We start from the raw sequence: 16,253 nt of genomic DNA on the forward strand, positions 1-16,253 counted from the left end.
TGCTCCCACCTCCCATCCTAGGACCTCTCATTTGTGTGGTAAACACTTCGACAGTGCCTCCAAGGCCAGGTGCCCCTAATAAAACCTGTGCACCGAGTCTCCACGACGAGAAGCAAAATCTCTGGGGCCTGTGAGAACACAGGAGAAGGAGCTACGTTCTCGGAGACAAAGCCAGGGGCAGGTTTCCAAGCTGGCCAGGTCCAGGGCAGATTCCCACCTCACACAGCTCCCCAGAGGCCCCCTTGGCCTCACTTGCTGCGAGGCCCCAGAAGTCACACTTGGCCTGCCTCTAGCGGGCCTGAATCCCACTGTCCCGGGAGACAGTGTTTTCCCACAGCCCAAGCCCAGGTGTGGAGGGAGGCTCCTGCCGGACGCATCCATAGTCTTGGTGGGGAAGCAGGCCATCTGGAAGCAGACAGGCTTTCCCCAAGCTCAGTCCCTACACGCAGTGGCTGGCCATTCATGGTCCAAGCTGCCCTGGGTGAAGGTGAAAGGAGGAGATGAGGTGACAGGCTCCAGACCCCTTCAGGGTGCTATGCAGAGGGGCCCAGGCTGGTCCAAGGATGAGTGTGAGCGTGTTTGTGTGAGCAAGCATGTGAGCATGTCGTTGAGCATGAGCAAAACTATGTGTGACTATGTGAGTGTGCATGTCACAATGCATGAGTGCAGGTGTGCATGTAAGCTTACGCATGTGCGTGCATTTGTGTAAGCATGTGTGTGCAAATGCATGTTCCGCCTTTCTCTGAAGGACACAAACGTTCACAAAGTGAAGATTCAAGCCAGTTTCTGCTAAATTAAAAACAGCTTTTTCGTGTTTAAAGTTTACAATACGAAAAATAATTTTCCTTTCTTCCGGGGGGGGGGGTGAAGAGGGAGGGGCAGGGGGCCCCTGAGAACATTCCATGAACCAGCCCAGACGGTTATGCACAATCGACCCGGTTAGATACGGCAGCGCCCCCCTTCCCTCTGCAGCCCCACCCCCTGCGCCGGCACCCCTGCCAGCTCATTGGGGACAAGATGTTCTGAGGTGTGAGCTGATCTGGGGGGACTTGCAGCTGGCAAAAGATTCTCACTGCCCCCCTGAAGGGGCCGTGCCTCTAGCAGGGAAGGGTTCTTTTTGGGGGAGCTCAGGTCGGGGTGAGGGGTGGTGAAAAGGGACTGGAATGTTCTGGTAAGTCCCCAAGGGCTGCTGCTTTCGTTTCAATGCCCCTGGCAGCACGGGCTCCTTCCTGGTTCCAAACCAAGTTTTTATTTCAACACTGCCCCCCACCCACACATCCAGCCTTGCTCTGGGGCCCTGATGGCTGCTGCACAGGAGCACCAGCCTGCGAGTGCATTTTGAGGGTGATCTTGGAAGCCTCCCCTCTCAGAAAGCTATCTGTGAAATGCAGGCATTCTCCAACATACAGGCCAGTTCGCAGCGAGGCCAGCCATGAGAGCAGAGGTTGGGGGCAATTCACAGAGCTCTTAGGCCCATATGGAATGGTGATGACTTCATGCTTCCTTTAGGACCTGCCCTGTATTTCCCCCATCATGGCCTCCAGGGAGAGGGGCTCCCCAGATCCCCAATCTCACATCCCAGTACTGAGCAGATGGAGACAACCTGCCAAGAGCTGGGGGCTGTCTGGTGGCAGGTGGCCAAGCCACCAGGCTCATGGAAGAACCTGGAGAGAGTCTCTCCAAAGGCCACCCAGCCCAGGGCAGATTTGCCCTCTGTCTTCCAGGCACTCAGTAGAAGTTCTGGCCACAATTCCTACTGCCCCTACCCCTGAGCCAGAGGCCAGCCCTCCTTCCAGCTCCTCTGCAATACTGGAAAAGGGCAAAGAGGGGAGAGGAGCCCCTAACTACACCGAGGACATGAAGAATCTGTGACCCATCAGGCCCCACAAGCTCAGTACTGGGCCTGCTCCATCTTTTCACCGTAACATTTTTATTAAATGAAGGAAAACATTAGGAGATGACATCTGCTAAGATATGAGGTTAATTCTTTACACGGTGAGTGGGTCACAGAGACACGACATCAATCGTCCATTAGCAGCAGAAGAGACACTTTAAGTTGCCCCAAGGGTACAAATCCCATTTATAAGACAGCAATGCCGGTGTCTTAAAAAAAAGCAAAACAGAACCAAAATAAAACCAAAAAAACCAAAAACCAGCTTTAGAGGTTTGACACCAAAACAAATGTGGCCAGAGATGCCACAAAGCCCTTGAAAGGAAGAGGACACACCACCCACCCAGCTTGCCTTGCTGACTGGGCACAGGCCTGGTGGCATGACAACCTGAACACGGGACAAGGCAGGAGTAGATGGCTGGAAAAAGGGAGAGAAAAAGAAATTATTAGACTTGTGGAAAGCAGACACACTGTGAGTTCTAAAGCAGGTGTGCCCCTTGAACCAGGGGGTGAGGACGAGAACGGGGGCATCTCGGCTCGCTCCTCATCAAGGCCCCAGGAGACGCCCAGCGCCAGGTGGAAGGAAGGCCAACTTTAAGGACCATCTCTGAGAGCTGGCTTCTGGAAGTGAACAACCGAACACACCACAGGTACAGGACCCAGGACAGGCGTGAAAACAAGTGCAAGACTCTCCTCCAAGCCCACCCTCCCACCCAAGCAGCCCAGGCTTACTTGAGACAGAAACATGCCCACCCTCAAGGTCAACTCTGAGCTGGGTTTTTCCCTGCCAACTCATGGGCTCCTAGAGGTCCATGTGTTACAGAGTTTGGGGTGGTGTTTATTGTAAAAAATATATGACATGAGAAACTTGGGAAGGGGGCAGGGTGCAAACCATGGATTTGGGGATCAATGTTCATGAGTTCACATCCAAATGTCTGAAACTGCCGAGCTAGAGGAGGAAAGAAGTGGGACAAAGCCACACAACACCTCAAAGGAGACCCCGATTCCCTCCATGAGCGGGGATGTGGGACAGGTGAGGAAACCTCCTTTCCTTAGATGTGAATCTGCTGCCATGACATGTCAGCCTCACCACTGGCAGGCTTCCTCAGAGGGCACAAAGCCAGGATCTGCTCTAGGAAGGAAGGAGAAACCCCAGGAGGGGGCCTTATCAACACAATGGGCCCCAAGATGTCAGCCCATGGACCGGGACAGGGGGTGTTCTGTGGTTTGTGGCCCCAGTGTGCACTCAACACAGCCCTCACAGAGATAGCATGAGGCCGGGCCAGGCCCCAGGGGTCCCAGGAGCTACCTCCTGGTCCCCGACCGGGGCAGCAGGACAGGGGCACAGGCAATGCCTGCAAAGGACTCTGGGAAGTGCAGGTCACGCTCCCACTCGTCCGTCTCTGTGTTGTATACTTGCACAATGCCCGTCACGTTGTTGAGGCGCCAGTTGTAGCCCCCCACGATGTAGATCTTCCTGTCCAGTAGGCAGCAGCCGGCCTCTGACTGGCCAGCCCGCATGGGGCTCACACTGGTCCACTGGTCTGTTTCGGGCACATAGTACTCCACCGCCAGCACGTCAAAGCAGCGGTCGACGTGGTCCATACGGCCACCCAGGGCATAGATGCGGCCGCCAGCACCCACCATGGCGTGAAGTACACGGGGCTCGCTCATGGGTGCCTTAAACTCCCACTGGTCAGCGGCAGGGTCGTAGCAGTGCAGCGCCTTCTTGTCTTCCACAGAGATGCCATAGCCGCCTGAAATGTAGAGGCGGCCCCCCTCTGAGGCACCCGCGTGGCCCCAGGTGCGGCGCTTCAGAGAGCAGGCGTAGCCCCACTCATTGCGCCGTGGGCAGTACCTCTCGACTGAGGCCAGGCTGCCAGCCCGGTTGCGGCCACCCGTGGCATACACCATGCCACACAGCACGTTCAACTGGAACTGGATACGGCTCTCCTGCATGGCCTGCAGGCGCAGCCAGCGGTTCAGGTGGGGGTCATAGCGGTAGCAGGCGTCCACAGCACCCTCACCACTGCGGTACTGCAGGTGCTGGCCCCCGGCCACGTACACAAAGTTGTCTAGCACAGCCACGCACGTGTGGCTGCAGCCCACCTCCATCTCTGTGAGCTCCCGGAAGTGGCGGGCACCCGGCTCAGGCAGCTGGTACACCTTACTACTGACAGAGCGGTCGCTGTCAGTATAGGGCGTGCCACCAAAGGCGACCAGGGAGGGCACATCCGAGCGCACGACTGTGCGTGGGGATTGCATCTCGTGCTGCCGGAAGGGCAGCACCTGGTAGTTGAAGGCCTCCAGCAGGTACTGGCGGCACAGCACGTCCTCCACCATGATGTCCAGCGTCTGCACGCTGTCCACCAAGTCTGACGACCGCATGAGCGGGAAGCGGATGTGGCAGAGCACGTGGCTGGCCCGTGGCCGCCGGGACTGGGTCGTGCTGCAGCCAGCGGACTGCGGCCCGGAACAGATCGATCTCGGCACAGCTCTGCAGCCGATTGCTCTGCAGGAAAAAGACGAGGCGCTCCAGCGGCAGGTGCAGGAAGTCCTCCTCTTCTGCGATCTGCAGGAAGTGTTCAAAGGTGAAGGCATCCACGGACTCCTTGAGCGAGGCCAGGCTAAAGGTGGTGGCCATGTGGCCGATGTTCAGGCAGGTCTCTACGCTCATGGCGGCCTTAAGGAACTCCTCGCACAGCTCCACCACAGGAAGCATCTGCAGGAACACAGCCGCACCCAGCACATCCTGCACACAGTCCAGGTCCAGCGTCACCTCGGCACTATAGGCAAAGTCGATGATGTGCCTCAGGCCACGGGCTGACACACCCTTCAGCTCGATGACATCCTGGCTCGCCTCCCTCATGCCACCCGTGAACATGGCCCTGAAGTTTGGAAACACAACATGTGGGCTCAGGGTTGCCAAGGGGCCTCAAGGCCACCCAGGAATAGCCTGGCCCCTAGATGCCATAGCAGGGCACAGCCAACCAGGGGAAAGAGGCCAGATGCTCATTAAAGACATGCAAAAAAGAAAAGAAAGATTTTTAATCCATCCAAGTCATGTGTCTTCCTACAAACAGCAACTCGCCACTCTGTCCCTCCATGTGGGACCACGCCCAGCCTACCTAGAGGTGTAGAGTGCTGGGACCCAGTTGGCTCAGTGGGAGGGGATGGGGTGGGGATGCTGCTCATGGTGGGGGCAGATACACAGGTGGGCAGGAAAAGGCCAAACCTTGGTTTTGGCCATGAGACAGGTGCCAGCCCCACTGTGGCACCCAGCCCTGTAAGACCACACACACAGCAGGCACCCCAAGAATACCGTGCACCATGGTTCTCAGTGCCCAGCCCTTCACCAGCTGGCACACATGGGCAGATGGCTCCACCTTCCCCAGGTTGAGTCTCAGTCCTGTCACACACAGGGGTGGGGAGGGAGTAAGGGTCCCCAGGTCAGAGCATCCACTAGGAGGCCCTGCCAAAGTCACCATCATCTCCAGAGAAAGGCCCAGACAGTCAGGAAAGCCCCCCAAGAATGGCCCACAGAAGCCCTAGACTACTGTGAGACAGCCCCCTCCCCCCGCCCCTTGAGTGACACCAGCTGTCAGCCTTTCTGTCCTGCTCTGGGAAGTAGCGCTCATGTGAGCACCAGTGAAAGAAATTGGACGTGGGTCACAATACTCCATGGCCTTTGGGAAGCCCCCATCAGGAAGAGGGGCAAGAACCCAAGCACCCTCTGGGAGTTCATAAGAGGTTCCTCTCATGGGGCAAGTGCACATTGTGACAGCTGACCAAGGAGAAGGAACTTCCCTCATCCATTCATTCATCCAACAGATACCTGTCCGCCAGTCAGACAGTCAGGTGGTCTGGGCTCGGGTCCCGGAGTGGGGACAGCTGTGCTTGGTGCTCCTGCGGGGCCACCAACTAACAACTCTCCAACACTCTGAGCAGCACCCCCATGGAGCCTTCTAGGAGCAGAGCTCGGGGAGCCCCCCAGACCCTGCCCCTTCTTGTCCCCATGAGTCCCATCAGCCCATCGAAGGCAGAGGCAGCCACAGCGACGGGAGGGAGCTTTGCCTTTTAAGGCCTCGCCGGCTGCAATGCCAGCGCAGAGGAGCCTTTAAAGGGCATTTCTGGCTGGGCCGGCCCACCCGTCCCCAAATCCAGAATAAAAATAGAAACGGCGCCCCAGATGGCTTGGCTGCTCTGGCTCCCCAGAACAGCCTTGTTGAGCCTGGGGGGCGGGCAGCTGAGGGGCGCACCGGACAAGCCATCCCAGCCTTGCCACTCTAGCTTCAAGGACCATGCAGCCTTCAGAACGCACCTAGGCTGGGGCTCTATGAGACAGTCTATACGTGCACTTCAGCTACCACTGGCAACGTGGGGCCAGAGAACCACCCTAGGACAGCACCCCAGCTTTCTGTGGCAGAGTCACAGCCTGGCAGGAAGAATTGGCCAGCTGGTCACTGAGGAAATGAGGGATACTGTCCTTAGCCCGTGACAGCCCCCAACTGGTGAGAATGGCCCTAGCCCTGCTCCAAGGGGCCCTCACTTCCCCCACACAACCCAACACAGGGAAGATTTTAGCAAAGGGCTCTCACGGCAGACTGACCAGTACACCCAGGAAGGCCTCACCTATCGTGAGGGGACTACAACACAGCCTGGCACACTTGGAGACCCCCCCATCTAGATGTCAGTCCTATTCCTCAGCCTGAGTACAGGAACCTAGGAAGGCAGAGATTTGTCTCTGCTGGACCCCCAAAGTCAAGCACAGTGCCTGGTACACACAGGTGTCAAATAAAGACAGAATGAAAACAAGGCCAAGCCCTGGCACTCTCCCAGGGCAGAAACTGCTAACTGGGTGCCCAGGCCACCTCTATCCCCCAGGCATGTTCTGCTTGCCTGCACAACATCCCCTAAAAGTTTGAGAAAGTTATAAACCTAGAAAAAGTTCGAAGTTTACCAAATGTGTGGCCAATATCACCTACTTTCCCTCAGAGCCATCCTGGCTGGCTGGCTGGCAAGCTGGCTGACACAGAGATCACTTCCTTTTAGTTGGGTGGATACTCTCTGGCCTGTCCCCCGAGACCTGTGCTCACCTGAAGTAGTCGCTGCAGGCGGCCAGGACCACTTTATGTGCATGGAAGGTCTCTCTGTTGATGGTGAGTACAACGTCCAGGAGCTGGCCCTGGGCACGGAGGGCAGCCAGGCCCTGCAGGAGGCTGGTGCTATGGCTGGGCGCTGAGAAGGTGCACTTGAGAGCTCCATTTTTGTCAGCCATGCTGCAGGAGAGCAGAGGTGGGGGCTGAGCTCAGACCCTTAGGTCTGTCTAGTCTCTGCCCAGTGACACTGGGCTGGCTCGGCTGGGTTCTGAAGCTGCCCCAGGCGCATGCATAATCGCCAGAACTAGTCCTGGAGAAGCAAAAACAAAACCTGGGTCCCAATAGCATCTGCCACCTACCCACCAACTGGCTCTTGGCAAAGGACATTGACTCTCCAGCTTCCATCTGCCACCTGTGAAAGGGGCAGGGTTTCTCCTAGGACCTGAGGAGGTTCTAATGCCCATTTTGTTTTTTAACTGAGATACGATTCACATAACATTGAAGTCACCATTTTAAAGTGAACAATTCAGTGACATTTAGTACATACAAAACGCCGTGCAACCATCACCTCCAGCTAGTTTCAGAACATCTTAATCGCCCCAAAATGAGACCCTATCCCTATCAGCAGTCACTTCTCATCCCCTCTTGGCAGCCACTACTCTGTTTTCTGTCTCTGGATTTGGCTCTTCTGGACACTTCGTGTAAATGGAATCACACACTACATGGCCTTTTGTGTCAGGCTTCTCTCGCTCAGCATGTTTTTGAGGTTCATCTATGTTGTAGCATGAATCAATGCTTTATTCCTTTTCATGTATGAGTGATATTCCATTGTATGGACAGACCTCAATTTCTTGATCCCTTCACCCATCTGTGGACATTTGGGTTCCTTCCACCCCTCCCCTTAAACTTTCTTTTTTTTTTTTTTTCATTCTAAATGTGTCTCCTGAGTGCTCACTTTGTAGTGCAGGACTCTCCATGTTACATCATTGTCTCCCATGCCCTAGCAAGCTGTCCCAGAGGGCAAACCTCTTCTCTCCCCTGCAGAGGGTGGGGGTAGGGATTAGGGTGCTGGCACAGAGCCCCAGCGCAGGTATGGAAGAGGGACCTACAGCTTCTAAGGCAGCTCTGGTCCCCAGGGTCAGGGGTGTCACACCCAGGAGAGGCCAGCCTTCTTGGAGGTCCAGCTCCTCTGACACCTGCCCTGTGAGCTCCGTGCCCAACACCCCAGGGGAGAGCAGCCACATGACTATAAAGTCATTTTCCAAAGAATTTGGCTCTGGACTATACTTGGTGACTGCCCAGCCCAGAGGAAAGGCCCACTGGTCCTACTTTCCAGGGATAGAGTCACAGTGAGTGGCTTGTCCATAGTCCCAGAGCTATAAGGCAACACAACAAGATTTGAACCCAGGCCCAGAATGTGCCAGGGTGGGTGGGATCTCCCTGTCTATCACAACCAATGAAGCAGGCAAGAAGTACAGCACAGCAAATTGTGGGGAAGCCATAAAGCCAACAGTATCCACCCTAAGAGGATGAGTTTGCCTATGGGGGTAGTTCAATGAGGGGATAGAGACAACTTAAACAGAGATTGCTGCACCTCAAAATAAGGGTTCAGGAGGCAAAGTTCATCTTGGGACAAACAATAAAGTTAAAAAAAAAAAAAAAAGAGTTGGAAATAACCCAAATGTCCACCAGAGGATAAATGGGTAAACACAGTGTGGTCATCCACACAATGGAATAGTACTCAGTCATAAAAAGGAATGAAGCTGATTCATGCTACAACGTGAATGAACCTCAAAAACATCACACTGAGTGAAAGAAGCCAGTCATGCAAGGTCATAAATTGTATGGTTCCTTTTATATGTAACGTCTCGAACAAGCAAACCCATGGAGACAGAAGGCAGATCCGTGGTTGCCAGGCTGGGGGAGAGGGTGGGGCATGACAGCTCATGGGCACAGGGTCTCATTTTAGGGTGAGGGAAATGTTCCGGAACTAGATAGAGGAAATGTTTGCACAACACTGTAAATGCACTAAATGCCACTGAATTGTTCACTCTAAAATGGTAGATTTTATGTTATGTGAATTTCACATCAAATTAAAATAAATTAAACTAAACAAAAGGATATCTGAGCTTTCTTAGGTCCTGCATAAAACCCTGCTGTGGCAACCAGCACCCTCATAGTATATGAGGATTTCTGTGGTTCATTCCCCCTGGCCCTGCTCACATCCTACATTCCCTCCCCTCTAGCACCACTGGCCCCTCTGCTGTTTCATCTTGGAAAATTTGTTTAAAATATTAAAGAATGAGTGGTGTGGTTCACTTCACCACCACCCTGAACACAACAGGAGGGAACAATGCCATCACTGCTAAGATCAGGCCCCTGTGGGGTCAAGAACCCCCACCAGGACTCTCGCACCCCATGCCTCACCCACCCCAGGCCAAGGCCTCTGCTCTCTCCCCACAGCCTCCAGCTCTCTGGAACTTACTTTCCCATTTCTGGGACTGAAGCCTGCCCACAAATGAAGGCCAGGAATGTGGGTACTGGTCTTTCTAAGAAAGCAGAAGAAAGAAGGCTCCTCAGCCCCCACTGTCCAGCAGCAATCAAAACAATACTGGGGATAAAAGAGCTGATGCCAAGCACAGGGCATACTGTCAGCACTCAATCAATACAGCTGCTGCCAAATGGAGGTCCCTGACCTGGCACAGGCCCCCAGCTTCAGTAGCCCTACCAAGAGAGCCTCAGGAAAGGGGGGCAACCAACCAAGGGGCAGAGGGGCTGTAGGGCCCTGAGGTGATGACCACAGGCCTGTAAGGTATTCAGGGTCCTAAAGGTCTGGGATCTGGTGTGTGTGTTGGGGTGGGGGGGGGAAACATGTGACATGCCATAGGGGACACAGGACAGTGAGGGGGACACAGGGCAGTGAGGGGGGATACGGGACACAGCAGGGGGGACATGGTCTACCCTTAGCAAAAAGCTTCCCATCCCTGGGAGGCTGCAACACATGCTTCAGAACTCAGCACCATGCTCATCTGGGCTGGTAATGCTGGGATGCTGGTGGTGCCAGTGGTCAGACCCTGGGTTTGCCAAGGAAGTTTGGCATGCAGCCTCCCTAAAGACCACTGAGGGAGGGAAGGAAAGAGGCTCAGAAAGACTCCAAGTCTCTAGTTTGGTCTGGTTGCCTCTCCCTGACAGGTGGAGGGGATACCCACCTCACAAACCCCCTTTCCCCTCCTACATTGTTACATCCAGCCCATCGTGGCTCACCAGGCCACTGCTGGGAGTTCAAGCCTCTGCTCTTCCAGCTTCCCACAATGGACCCGAGTTCTGCAGACCACAAAGAGAATATCATTGGTTCATGGACTCTTGGGCTTCACAGTGTGCCCATCCTCTGGTAAGCGCTGCCCACCAGTGTACAGCCCCCACCGGGACATCTCCAGACAGGGTCCCACTGTGTCCTCTCACCAACACCTCCTAACAGGCCTCCAGACCTCTTAAGATAAGGCCACATGCCAGATGAGCCTCTAAGGCTCCTTGTGGTACTCAGGTCGGAGCCCCCTTCTCCCTACCCTCCTCTCACGTCACTGGCATTGTCAGCCCCTGGCCCCTTTCCCATAGGTAGGAACACACAGAGTGAACAAGATGGAGAGGCCTTGCCTTCACTGGGTGCACAGTCTGGGGAATGGAGTCCCAGAGTGGTTGAATCATCCAGACTCAGCTTCGCATTGCAGCTCTGCGTGTCCCACAGCTGGGGAGGAGATAAGAGCCTGGTGCAGAAATGTGCAGAGGCCAGAAAGCTGGAGTGTCCCCAGCCTTGCCACCCCCACAGCCTCTCCCTTGGAGCAGAGGGATTGGCTACATCCTGGGTGCTGGTCTCAAAGGCCTGGCTTCCACAAAAGGCCTGCCCTGAGAAACCCACCCTCTCCCCGCAGCCCTGCCTGGGGCCCTATCTACACCCAGACAACACAGGGAGCCACCTTCCCCCACACCACAGGCCTCTCCTGCCTGGGGCCAAGCACTCTACTTCTCTGCAGAGCACACTGCCCTGGAGGCCAGGGACAGCTGGTGTGAGCCCTCAGGGCCTCTCTCTCAGGGACCGGGAGGAGAGGAGGTGCATCTATCTCAAACTTCATGTGTGTGTGAATAACCAATGATGATATCAAGACCCAGACTCAGAGTCAGCAAGTGTGGGCAGCGCTGGGGATGGCAGTGCCACTCTCCAGACCCCACTCAGCATTGCAGATACTGTGGGGTATAAGAAGGCGACACACATACAGCATCACATACGGCATCAACATGCTACCTTCATTACCAGGATCCCTTAGAGTCACATAAATCCAGAGCCTGGCCCTAAGCAGAGTGTTTCAAGGTTGGTCCAGGACCCAAAGGTGGGGAGACGCAGCTCAGTGAGTAAGATACACTCCTCCAGGAAGCCTGCCAGGGCGGCACCATGGCCCTTACCTCACCAGGCTCCATCTGGCTACTGGTGTGAAAGGTAGAGGGCAGGATTCTGACCCCTGCTCTGCCATCCACCAGCTCTATGGCTTAAGCACATACCCTGATCCTTGGGGTCTTCACTTTCTTGGCTATCAAATAGGGCAGGCAGAAACATGGCTGTCATAGGGCTGTCATGAGGCTCCCCTCATCCCCATCACCTTCCAATAAATGAGAGGCTACAGCTACTTCCTTCAGCTACCCTTTGGGCTGAGGATGTGGCAAGGTCCAGTGAGGAGGCACATCCTGCCACCACCCATACAAGCCACCCACATGCCCCTGAATGGTGCCAAGTGCTTAGAAACTTGAAGCTTAGAACCACTCACAAAGCACTGGCACATGGCAGGTGCCTCTCTGTAGACACCTTGTCTCAAAGATTTTGTACATGTGTGCCCCATTTTGTACATGTGTGCCCCTTCCCCTATCTTTGCCATTTTGCTTTTGGCTGGCTTCATTTTTTTCTTAGAAATTTCTGGTTGATTATGAAGCAGGTCAAGAGGACTTCATGTGCTTCCTCTAAGCTCCAGGGATTGGCATGCACATGCATGCTTCCACCAAAAGAAAGATTTCATACCTGGGGCAACTTCATCCTAGAGCTCATTAGTCCCTGGACATATATCTATGGTCCTCCATATATAAAGAGCACCAACAAGTCAATACAAAGCCAGCAATCTCACAGAAGGATGCACAAAGGATGTGGGCTGATGGTTCATAGGAAAGGAAGCACACCAGGCTAGAGAGACCCAAGAGTCAGCATGGCTCACAATAAAAGAAGTACACTCAGCAAGGGACTGGCTTCACCCCTCATGTGAACAGAAGCATTGGATAGCTGGCAATAGACATTCATATCCATTCCCAGGGGGAGTATGAAGTGGAACAATCTTCAGGAAGGCAGTTCAACAGACCTGGCAAAATTCTAAAGTCTCACACCCTTGATCCAGCAAGTCTGCTTCTGGGATTTATCTGAGCTATACTTACATGTACAAGACAATGGATGCAGGAAGATATTCACCAAATATCATTTCTGGGGGCCAAAGATGAGAAATCAGCTAAACACCTTCCAAAGGGGTATAAAGAATTATTGTATCTTCTGACAAAAGGCTGGCTTCAACTGAGCACAGAGGCCATGTGCACTCCAAGCAGGAGTGTGCTCCCATACAGGAATTAGGACACCCCTAACCCAGAGCCCCTGATCAAGCCCACTGAACAGCTACTTACAGGGTATATGGGGCCTGAGATCCACTGAGTGGGGAGGAAACAGCCCCTTTCTGTACACACCTCATCCTCCCCAAAGCCTTCTCCTCATGCCCCTGGAAAGGCTCTTGGTACCCTATGAGGCTGTTTTTTCCCCTCTCATCTCACAGATGGCACAGCTGTCCCTGAAGCCCCTATTAATACCCCTACACACACACACATACACACACACACACACACACACACACACCTCACAGCCTCTGGGGAGCTCAGGGAAGGAGAAAGGAAGCCAGCAGAGGCTGGAGTCCCCAGGACCGACAGGCTTGGCTGGGTGGAGGTGGGCAGGAGGAGGAGGGAGGGCTGAGGCCTGGGACCGATGACTAAGGGAAGGACCCATTACTCAGGCCAACCCAGACAGGGGGCGGCCGGCGCGGCGGGGCCACGGGCCCCCAGGAAGGCGGCGGCGGCAGCCCTGAGCCTGTCCGAGTCTCCAGACGGCCACCCGAGCCACGGTCACCCGCACTGAGTCATCGGAGCCAATGCGTCAGCAGCCGGGTCAGGACGTCTCTAGAGGCCGCTTACTGCCGCCCCAGCTGCACCCTTGGCCTGGATCTGGCCTCTGAGGGGCTACACATGCCCCCTCAGGCCTGGCCTGCTCAGGGCTGTCCTGACCCCCTACTCCCACACTGCATCCCCTACCACTGTCATTGGACAGTCCTAGCCAGGCCCAAGCCCATGCTGGACATGGGGACACAGCCACTGCATCCCTTGGAGTTTCCCCTGTACTAGGGCTAACGTAAAGTAGGACTAGGTAGGGTAAAAAAAAAAAACCAGGCAGATCATCTGTGGCAAGACATCCACTTTCCCTGGGGGTCATCAGCCAGCCAAGCCTTTTGCCCACATTGTCTCCAGCTCCTTGTGGGCACCCCCTGTGTGGGCTCCTTCCCCACATACACCAGTCCTTCGTGGGGTCATCCCCAGAATACGCCACTGGCTAGAATCATTGTTTGAGGGTCTGCTGTAGAGGGACCCAGCCCAAGATAAGATGGCCAAGTCGGGGAGGCCACAGGAAGTACAAGACCACACCAACTGCAGTCCCCATGCCCCAGTGACAGGGCCCCTCAGTGGAGGTGGTGGCTGCCCTGGAAGTGACACCTGGTGGGGTGGGTGTTCTCAACTCCTGCCCTCATCTGGCTGCTGGCCCTGGTCTCCATGGTTGGTTTCCCAACCCTACAGGAGAGATCTGAAGCCCCGGAACAGTTCTTTTCATTGGAATGTTGGAAAAAAAAAAAAAAAAAGAAACAAAAAAAAAAAAGGAAAGGAAAGGCAAGAACAAGAAAGAATTTCATGGAAACATTTCTTTGGGGTTTTGTAAAATCCTTTCCCACCCCCACATGGAGCCCAAAGCTCGGGCCAGAACAGAGTCTGACGGTATTGCCCCTTTAACATACTGTTCTGACATGCAAATTCCCTCACTTCCCCTCAAAACAGAGAGCACTTCCACTTTCAAAGCCAATTTTGGTTTTATTGTCCATGTGGCTCGATGGAGCGCAGCAGTGCAGCACAGCTGGTTGGCTCACACCCCGGCCGATGTCGTACCAGGGAGCTCCAGGCCACTCCACCCGAGGGTCCAGGCTGCATCAGCAGGAAAGATGCTGCACTTCGCTGGGGAGAGAGAGGGGAAAGAGAGCCAGAGAGGGGACAGAGACCCAGAATGAAGTGGGGAGGGAAACTGGGGGAGGGGGAATGTGGACAGAGACCCAGAGAAAAGGGGATAGAGACCCAGAGAGGGAGACAGAACTCAGAGGCAGGGTGGGGGATGGAGAAGCTCTGGCAGCCAGCTGGTCCACCTCTCTGCCCTATTTCACACAACACCCTCTCCCTACCCCCTGTCCTCCAGTCATACTGGAAACTTCTCTGCCTTCTCCTTCCCATCCACCTCTGACTCTTAACAAGGCAGGCCTACTGACTGAGCACATGCCAGGCGTGGTTCTTCACATGTAACCTTATGAATCCCCCTCCAAGACAGGGAAACTGAGGCCCAGCACAGCCCCTACAGTTGCAAGGCGCTCCGGCACTGGTTTCTACTTCTTGCTGTACCACAACCTGCTGACTGCCAAGGCCATCGTGCTGGCTCCAAAGCATGCAGCTCCGTGGGTGAAAGTGCATCTGAGCCAGAGTCCCACATGCCCCACAAAGGCAGACACCCCCAGCTACTGTTGCCATGGTTACCACAATATTTCACAGCTCTGGGTACTGTGCTCCCAGCCCAAAGGATAGAGTCACCATATTTTGGCACCTTGCACGAGCCCTCAAATGCTCAGGTTGGCCAGCAGCCCCCATGCTCACGTCACTGTGCTTTCTCTTGGGACTGCTCGCCAGAGGCCAGCCCGCCCTCCTCACCCCTTAGGCGGCAGTAGGCCCATTCCTGGGGCTATCCCTCCTGATAAGGCCTTGATCCCTGGGCTCCCAAGGGGATAGACTAAAGACCAGGGCTTCTGGGTGGACAGGCATGGAACCCAGAAGCAGATGAAGATCCTCACTGCAGCGTCCCAGCAGGCCAGGACATGAAAGCACTAACAGAGATCTACAGGGAACAAAGACTCAGAGAAAGAGGGACACAGACTCAGACAGAGGGGGACAGACACCCAGAGGGAAGGAGAAAAAGACCAAGAAAGGGAGAGAAGAAATCCAGCAAGGCCCCTAGATCCCATGTCCCCCAATGAACCTGGGCCCTCTTTATGCCATCAGGAGTTGTTTATTTCTCATTCCTAGTCATCATGCTGGGTTTTTTTTCCCACATCTTCGATAATTTAAAACAGAATGCCCAGACAAGGCCTCTCTGTGCACCCTATGAGTGGATCTGTGCCAGGAGGGCAGGTGCACCAGGACAATAGACAGGGGCAGAGTCTCATCCACTCCTTCCCACTCAACCTGCCTCCAAGAGCTGGAGGTGTGGGCATTGCCAGAGCCCACTCTGAGTCCGTCCTGGAAACATATTACCTATAGAGATGCCCTCCCAGAATTCCTGCAGAGGAGCCCCAGGCCACCCTTGCTCACTTCACCTTCTTCATGGCATCATCATCATAGTTATCTCCCTATGTATATGTCCTTGGCTCCTTCCTGTCTGGGCTCGCCAGGCAGTGACAGGGTGACAGAAGAGAGGGGGTATCGGGGAGTTCCCAGCAGGAAGTAACCATGCAACCTGCAGGCACCTGAGGTTGACAACTCCTGAGAGCCCCCACACAACAGCCAGGGAGCCTGAGGGTGGAAAGGTCATCGAGACAGGCAGGCAGAGGTTCTGGAACCCACATCCACCTTGAAAGAACCATCCTGAATCCTCCCAAGGACCAAGGACCCAGCATGGTGAGAGAAATAAAGCTTCTCACTAAGCAGGACTTGAACTCATGACCCTGAGATTAAGACCTGAGCTGAGATCAAGAGTCAGACTCATAGCCAACTGAGAAACCCAGCGGAAGTAAACTCCTCAGGGCTGGGAGTAGAGGCTGGGGTTTTCCCCCACATAACACAAGCCAAACAATGAGACCCTGGCAAGCCCACCTGGAAGCCCACCCAAG

At 54.7% G+C, this 16,253-nt stretch overlaps 1 protein-coding gene across 1 annotated transcript in view; it reads right to left on the reverse strand.

Annotated features, from left to right (window-relative positions):
* Positions 1 to 1,913: 1,913 nt before the first annotated feature.
* Positions 1,914 to 16,253, reverse strand: part of KLHL26 (kelch like family member 26) — a 28,252-nt gene continuing 13,912 nt past the window's right edge. Inside the window, 3 exon segments of the mRNA XM_038566799.1 lie at positions 1,914 to 4,330; positions 4,332 to 4,779; positions 6,988 to 7,170. Of these exon segments, the coding sequence (XP_038422727.1) occupies positions 3,197 to 4,330; positions 4,332 to 4,779; positions 6,988 to 7,170 (1,765 nt within the window). The 3' untranslated portion in view covers positions 1,914 to 3,196.

The sequence above is a fragment of the Canis lupus genome, chromosome 20 (assembly GCF_011100685.1).
Source record: "Canis lupus familiaris isolate Mischka breed German Shepherd chromosome 20, alternate assembly UU_Cfam_GSD_1.0, whole genome shotgun sequence".
Taxonomy (NCBI): Eukaryota; Metazoa; Chordata; class Mammalia; order Carnivora; family Canidae; genus Canis; species Canis lupus.